The sequence below is a fragment of the Oryzias melastigma genome, linkage group LG22 (genome assembly GCF_002922805.2).
Source record: "Oryzias melastigma strain HK-1 linkage group LG22, ASM292280v2, whole genome shotgun sequence".
NCBI lineage: Eukaryota > Metazoa > Chordata > Actinopteri > Beloniformes > Adrianichthyidae > Oryzias > Oryzias melastigma.
In genome coordinates this window covers 16,693,814-16,701,922 of record NC_050533.1, presented here as the reverse complement: position 1 = coordinate 16,701,922, position 8,109 = coordinate 16,693,814, and the positions used below count along the sequence as shown (strand labels likewise).

General features: G+C 38.3%; 2 protein-coding genes across 2 annotated transcripts in view; both read right to left on the bottom strand.

Annotated features, from left to right (window-relative positions):
* Positions 1-252: 252 nt before the first annotated feature.
* On the bottom strand, positions 253-7,990 carry LOC118598025 (CD109 antigen-like). Its single transcript, XM_036210049.1, has 11 exons — positions 7,777-7,990; positions 7,603-7,684; positions 7,090-7,321; positions 6,808-6,979; positions 5,837-6,030; positions 5,552-5,707; positions 3,727-3,792; positions 3,251-3,390; positions 3,018-3,174; positions 991-1,093; positions 253-625 (listed from the first exon to the last, which is right to left on the bottom strand). Exons 1-11 carry the CDS (start codon positions 7,877-7,879, stop codon positions 432-434), a joined length of 1,599 nt encoding a protein of 532 aa, XP_036065942.1. The 5' UTR covers positions 7,880-7,990; the 3' UTR covers positions 253-431.
* Positions 7,991-8,076: 86 nt separating this feature from the next.
* LOC112146477 (CD109 antigen) overlaps positions 8,077-8,109 on the bottom strand; it is an 8,505-nt gene continuing 8,472 nt past the window's right edge. Inside the window, exon 19 of the mRNA XM_036209998.1 lies at positions 8,077-8,081. Coding sequence (XP_036065891.1) covers positions 8,077-8,081 — 5 coding nt within the window. The remainder of the gene's footprint in view (positions 8,082-8,109) is intronic.

The window sequence follows — 8,109 nt, the reverse complement described above, 5'->3', positions numbered from 1 at the left end:
AAAAAAAAAAAAAAAATCAGATGGATCAGCAGGAGCAAAACCACCAAACTCAAGCTAATAGCTGGAAACCAGATTGTGGGTTTCAGTTTTTTTTAATTTAATCTCAGTTTGTCTGCATTTTCTGCCAAAACAGTGACAACAATAAATATCTTGGGTTTAGTCTCCTTTAATTTCACCCTTGGTGGTTTTTATTCAGCGTTTGTCTTTCAGCCAAATCATGTGAACACACGGAGGAATGCAGACCAAAAGACGTACACACAAACTTATATTTTATTGCCTTCTTTCAGTTAAAACAGTATACGCGACTACAAAGATAATACTAAAAAGTCACATTTTAATTCACAGTAAAGAACATTGAAACAGCATGCAAACACTCCCCCAAATTTTCCCCATTTCCTGCTTAAAACTTTCTTCTGTTAAAACAAACATCTTCACACTACGAAGAGACTAGCAGCAGCTCCAAGAAACAAAACGCTCCAGCAGAAGGTTCTGTCATCAGCTGCCAGAGAGTGGGTCGATGAGATATAGATTCCAGATTGGCAGAGATTACAGTTTTCTCCACAGAAGGAGCAGGACTCCCTGCTGTAAAGAGTCTCGGAGTTGTAGGTCCTTTGAGCTCTCCTAGCTAAAAGCAATTAAATGAAAGCACAATGGAAAGGATTATTGATTAGAAGGGATGTGATAATTAATCAATGCATTGATTCATATTGCTACAATCCAACCAGATTGATTTGTGTGGGGCAAATTGTTAACTGAATTAACCTATTTCATTAAAAAAATGTTTCCCAGGTATTCATCTGTGAGTTAAATGGTTGAATTTATGGCCTGGATTGATTTTAGGTCAATGAATCGATAAATCAATAAAAAAAATTACTCAAATCTGGAACTACAAAATATGATATAAATGAAATCAATGTTGAAATCAATGATTACACTCCTCATTAAATTAGATAATGTGAATCAAAGAAGAATGTGGGAAACTGTACTTACTAGGTTCATAGTAGTCATAAACCAACACCATGGCATCACGGACCCGCGCCACTTTGTAGTTTCTGACGATGGGAAATCGGATGCAAACCTCAGTCTTGTTGAGCTGCAATGGGAAAGGATCATAGTAATCGAGAATTTGCTACAAGAGTTTTAATGTCATAGAATCTAGATTTTTTTTTTTATTGTCCTTGATGCCTGAATTCATTTCCAGTTATGAAAAAAAAAATCACCTTTGGTTTTCTAAAAGTACATTTTAATTGAGGTGTCATGGTTCTGCTCTGCTCCTTCACCCCTCCCTTCCTTCCTCCACTCTAATCTCACTCACCTGTGCTGATTAAGCTCCCATTGTGCTACAGCTGGTGTTCACTCTATTTAAGGTCCTCAGTTTCACATCCACCCTGCCAGTTCGTTGAATCAGTCACGTTCCAGCTAGTAATAATCCTTGCACCTTTAGTCTTTTCATGTTTTTGACCCTTTTCTGGCCTGGTAACGAGTTTAAGCCTGTCCCCTGTCTGGAGTTTTTCTGCCCTGGTTTTTCCTCCTCCGTTTCCATCCTGAAGAGGCGTGACGTTTCCAGACCCCTCATCTCAACATGGAGTAAAGCTGCTCCAACACTGGTCTTCACCCTCCGGTGGATTCTCATCCGGTACACAGCAGCAGTGGAGGAATCTTCCATCATTCCTGACACCATCCGCCCTGCACTCGGACGCTTCAAAGACTCTTCTCTCACGTCTGCTTCTGGAGTTCTACGTAAGAGATCACCATCATCCCAAGCGTGGAACCAGGATCTCTAAATAACTTTATCTGACTTTCAGGCTCACCTGTGCATCTGGCGGCCCACTGATTAATTCTATCTCCCTAATAAACACTCTAATTGTGACCTGTTTGCTCTGTTTTGGGTTGTCCTCCTGATTCCCTAACATGAGGTACTTGTGCATATTTTCATCAACAGGAATCAAGAGTTAAACTTTTAATTTAGTTACATCAGCAGGTCTGGGTATATATTTCAAATGTGGGACCAAGTCATTGTTTTCCAAGTCTTTGTCCTCAAGTCAAAAGCAGGCAAGTCCAAGTTGAGTCCCAAGTCAAGGCCCAACCAGCCTCAAGTCATTGAATGTTTCTAGTCCTTTTTAACAAGAGTAAGAATGTAAAATGTTTTTTAGCTCACAGTGTTGAAAGTAATGAGGAGGCGAAGCTCAACTGCGAGTAACGTGTTACTGATGCTAAAGTCTGAGTCAAGCTACGAGTTACTGAGGTAAACATTTAAGTCTGAAGTCGTCAAATTCATGGTTCGAGTCTCATTCATGTGACTCAAGTCCACACCTCTGGTATGTTGACTGTATTACACTGAGTGTGTTGGTGTTGTATTGACTTTATTGATGATTTATTGTCCCTGTGGTGAGTTCCACCAGCAAAGGATGTTCCTAAACCAGACTAATAAAGTTATTTTGATTTGATAAAGGAGCAAACTAAGGGGGTAAAAACCCAAACAGGTATTTGCTTTTGTTTGAGGCATTTTTCTATTATTTTACATTATATTTTGCATGTTCATTTCTCAATCAAGTCGAAACTACATTTTGGGTTTTTGAATTTTTGAAAAGTCTGATTTTTAGCATATATATGATATCCCTCAATTAATAATAGTCATCAAACATCTCAAACAAGTAAAAGGAAAAGACAAAATTTACCAATAAGTGCTTAAAGACTGATTATAATAGCGCTCTGCTGAGAACCAGCATGGAGAAAACCATCAGTGTGGTTGGATATCAGCACCGGTCTGCCAGTTGATTGATCTAGAGTTCAAATCCCTGGTTTGATTGTTATTCTATGAGAATCTCATTCTGTCCCCAATTCTAACAGTTTTCTAAAAGTTCATTTGGATAGTTGTGTTTTCTGTAATTTTACATCACATTTCCCTTTTCAGACCTTGAGTTGAACCCCCTGAACAAAATGTGCGTAAGAAGATATCCCACCCCAGCCCCGCTCCACCTCACCATCTGCGTCACAAGGAAACGTAAGACTCTTACCGAGTCCAGGTACAGGAGGACCTTTTCAGGCGTACTCTCCACCTTCCTAACCAGATCTGAGGGGAACGTTGCTTCAGGAAGTAGACCAAGCCCACTCAGCATGCCCACATCCACAATAACCATCCCAGTGTTGGGGATTATCTGATTGTCTTTTAATCTAGAGGGGGGGTAAGAAGAAATCATGACTTTGAGAATTGTTTTTTTTTAAAATAAAAGTGAAAGTTAGAGCTTACCTCGTGCACACAGACAAGATCATGTTGCTGTGGTTACTGTTTTCACTGAGACGAATATTCAAAGAAAAAGCTTCCTCGTCTGAGGCCTGCTGGGGGCTTTGCAGGAACGTCTGGTTCTCCACGTTGTAAAAGACGTTTAGCTGGATGAATTCATAAAAACGGTTGCAAGAGATTATTAGATAGAGTTTGTAAGACTTTATTCCCCCCCCCCTGTGAGTGATCTCAACCAGATGCACCAGAAAACCAGAAAGTGACAGCTAAAAGCCTGCATTCCAGATGTTTGCGGCTGGGAGTCCGTTGTCACGCTACATTTGCGCTCGCTGTTTACAGCGCGGAACATTCTGCTATCATGCAGAGATGCTATCATCGGTTTATTCTGAACATGCTCTTGTGGCTGAGCATCTGTCACCAGGCTGCTCCACCAAACACGAGGAGCAGAGGCTGATATGCATTCATGAAAAACATCTTAAACTTACCTGAACCAGGGCGAATCCTTCTCCTTCTATGTATATGTTCAAAGGCAAATCTTTTTCAGCATTTATCTATGGAATAAAAAAGCCTATGAATTTTTATGGAATTTCATATGGAAGCATATTGTATTCAATAAAAAAGTGGGTGATCTTTGTTCTTTTTTTTTTTTTTTTTTTAAGTGCCATAGACATGATCCATGTCCGTTAAGTTTATGCGTGAACTGTTTATTTTTGTTTGTGATGATGTACAAAACGAGTTACAGTCAGAATTTTCAATAACTAGGATCCGCCTGTTCTGAGAGTTGAGGTTTGGATTGATGCTTGTGAAGCTGCAGAGACAGCCAGGGACCGTCACTAGAAAACGCCCCGGACAAACAATAGCAGTTTCTCAGTAACTCATCATGGATATAATAACAAAAACATCAGAGATACTCATTAAGGTGGCTGTGGTGCAGTGATAGGGCGATCGACCTCTAATTGAAAGAATGCGGGTTCGATTCATGCCTTGCCGCTGATCCATGTGTTGAAGTGTCCTTTGCCAGGAAACTGAACCCCAAATTGCCTCTGGTGGAAGGTTGGTGCCAGTGTTTGACAGCAGTGTGTGAAAATGTATGTGTGAATGGGTGAATGGGTCTGTGACTGTAAAGCACTTGGGGCTTCATGGAAGACAGTGGCACTATATATCCGTATTGCTAAAACAAACACTATGGAAATCCCTAATGTCAATACTCTTTCTCTTAGGGTGAACCAGCATGTTCAAGTTGGAGAGGTGTCCAAATCTTCTTGCTTTAGGACTACAACTGTTGTAGTCCTAAAATAAAGCAAAAAAACTACAAAAAAATTAGAGCAAAAAACAGGAAAAAAATGATAGTGGAAAAACAAAAATTATATATTATATTCTATATATATCTATATATTATATTCAAAATTCTTATCTTAAAAAAGTTAGAAAAATACATTTCAAAAAACAAAAAATATATTATTAGGAAAAATATCTTGAAAAATTGAAAGCGGGTCACAAAGTTGACCACACCCACAGCGTGAGCGTCCAGGTCACCCACGGACTTCCCTTTTTTGTCCAATATTGTCGTCAGGATTGACTCACATACAAAAATAAACAATTCGTACTGGTCAATATTTAATTCTTCCCTAAAGCTTTGCTCTGCACTGTTTGTGGATAAAATAAGTGTGAGGAACAAAAATGACAGGCATTATCATGACCATCACATAAACAAAACAGACATGTCTGTAGTTGCGTTTCCATTACACATACACAGAAAATTTGATCAAATTTCAAGAAATTAAAAAAACACAAAATTGCAGTTACACTGTTTTCATTAAATCATAACTATGCAAAACCAACTGAGGGATAAATCAATCAAAAACCTATCCTGTTGTTGGTCATGTGACTCATTAAATCTAAAAAAGTGTTTCCATTGCATTTTACAAAATATGTCAATTTTGATACAGCTCATAAGCCACCTCCTCCAAGTGCAAAAACCTTTTGTTTTTTTTCCGATAAGTTCGTTTTTTTTCGAAATCGTCATGTTTCCATTTATGATTGCAAATCTAATTTGTACAATTTCATAGTCAGTGGAAACGCAGGTAATGATACGGACATATTGTGGTTTTTCAACTTTTAATTGTAGTTCTTCTTCTGGTTTTCATGAGCAGATGAGGTTAGTGTCCAGTCTATTTGTAGTTCTCTGCTTTTGCAATTCTTAAAAATATTGGAACAAAAATCTTTTTTTAAATTGACGGCAACATACTTCCATACACCATAGGTTTCATGAATTAAAATCAAGCCTCAGACTTTGTTTCTTGCTGTTACCTTTTGGTTTTGATAAGTCCGGTAGCTGGTGGAGTTGATGGTGAATGGCATCGAAAACGAAGACGTCGATGAAGACACGTCAATTTTCACGTTAATGGCATTAGCGCCGCTGAATGCAGCATAATAAGCCAAAGCTTGCAGTGCAATCACCGTATCCTGCAGAAAACAGAAGCAAGAAGACATATGGAAGATGCCAGTGTGCATGCAACATGCAACTTTTAAAGAAATTGTGTCTTTTTTCCTTTTAATCTTAAATAAAATCAATACAATTGAGATTATTCTCACCTGAGTCGTCCCAAAGCCCCCCAGATGGTTCCTCTGGATGCTTAACCACTTCATCAGTGCAATCCCTTCGATGAAACTGCCACGCACAAACAAGGCCAGCAGCACGTAAGCAGCCATTTCGATCTGTGCAGACTGCGGCCTGCTGAGGTCATGTGAGTTTAGGCCCGCAGAGGGAGTCCACATCATGACTCCATCTTTGAAAATAACAGAGAGTGAATTCAAACAACCAATGTTGTCAATGAATCTGCAGATAAACGCTGATGTTTTGAATCAAACAATGTGGGAAAAATCAATAGAGGTTCTTTATTAACCGGTAAATCTTGGTTAAATAAATAGTTTGAGTTTAAGGAAATGTCACGTTAATTATGGGTTTGGAGGCAGTTGTTGCAACTACTTATTTTTGACATTTTCTAAACATTAGTGGGAGAAAAATGTTCAGAAACTATTGAAGTGTCAAGTTGTGTCCCAAACAGGAAGAAACAACAGTCGATGTATGAATCAAAAATTAAAAAAAGAAAACATTTCATCATTGAAAAAATATATTTAAATAAAAGCAATTTTTATCAATTAAATAAATACAACATTTATAATCAAATGGTTTGAAATACATATTTTTGATCATTTTATTTGTTGTAGCTCCACCCTGGGATCACAATATATCACAACTATGTGAGGAGTAGAAAGTTGGTGTTAGTGTACTGGTAAATAATGTGGAATAAGGGGGATATAATTATTTATTAATTATTTTTTAATTGATGTTTCAAGGTAAATGCACAATTTATTTGTTTTTGTTCTTTTTTTTGTCAATTTTCGTTTCAGATTTAGGAATAAAAATGCGTGGTAACAAATGTAAGGTCTTTCTGTGTGTCAATTTTCTTTTTCTTTTTCTTTTTTTTGTTTACTTTGCTTTGTTTAGCTGAAAAATGATAACATACATTTGTTATGCTATTTATTTGACATTTTTAAATTACCTATGTTGTCAGCTCTGCTCCTGAGTTCAGAGAGCGCTCTGCTTGCAAGAGGACGGTTCCCCCGAGCTAATGCATACGCCACCAGACTCAGACTGTAGTTACTGACCACACCGCTGGACAGTTTGTTCTCCAGGTAGTTCAGGGCTAGAGACACGTTGCTTGCATACTTTTCCTAACAAAGTAAGAAAAAAACAAGTCATTTTTTAAATGAAAATATCTTAAAAAGTTAAAGTTTTTCCTGATGCCACAGATGCTAAAGTTAATTTTGCGGCTCTATCTCACCTTATAAGAGTCATCCTCCAGAAAGGCCACCAGCACAAACGCAGTGAGAGCCACTGAACTATCATCCATTCCTCCCTGCATTTCTGTGTGGATGAGCCGGCCCACCTCCAAAAACTGGCCCTGTGGGCCCTGGTGCTGCAGGAGCCACATCAGAGCTCGGATCAGGAGGTCCTGGTCCACCTGGATGTAGGTTTGGGCTTGGAGAAAGCACCGCAGCACAAAGGCTGTCAGCCTGCTCACACATCGGTGGTGGAGATGAGAAGCATATATAGTTAAAAGAAAAAGTAAAACTGTGTGTGTACTTTGGTCTAAAATGATTTTCAATTCAAGTATTTTAAAAAATGTCACTATCAATTGTTTTTCAGCTGCCAATAAATCAAATCTGTTTCGAATCTATGATTAACATAAAATTGATTAACTTGTAAAAATATATATTTAGCATATTGTAACTTCTTAATTTTTAGATGATAAATGTTTTTCTGTGCAAAGACGTGCAAAAGATTTGTGACCCACCAAGTGCTGCCAGATGCATCACTCTTCCCAAAAGCACTGAAGGAACCATCATCCCGTTGGTAAGACAGCTGCGTCTTATATCCTACAGAAGAAAATCCAACAGTTTTTATTCATTTGTTGTTTTTTTTGAATATTTTTACAATTTGGAGATGTTTGTGAGGAGGGAAAGTGAACCTTTTGTCAAGTAAGCCAAAGCTCTGCTTCTGATCTCTGCATCATCCTGGCCGGACTTATCCAGATACTGAAGGACATAAAGACTTGGAGCTAAGTGGACCATGTTCTGCTCCCCACATCCAGTTGGGACCTGGACCAGCGAATCCAAGTTGTTGATGGACAACGCTAAGATATCACCTACACAGGACCACAACAGAGAGTCAGATTCCCTTACAGACTTCAGGACAATTGTTTGAGATGAAAACATTTATTTAAACGTGAAATTTCATAACATAAAGTATTTCGTTATTAATTAATTTGTTAGTCTGGCCTAATGGAGATCAGAGTTAAAAA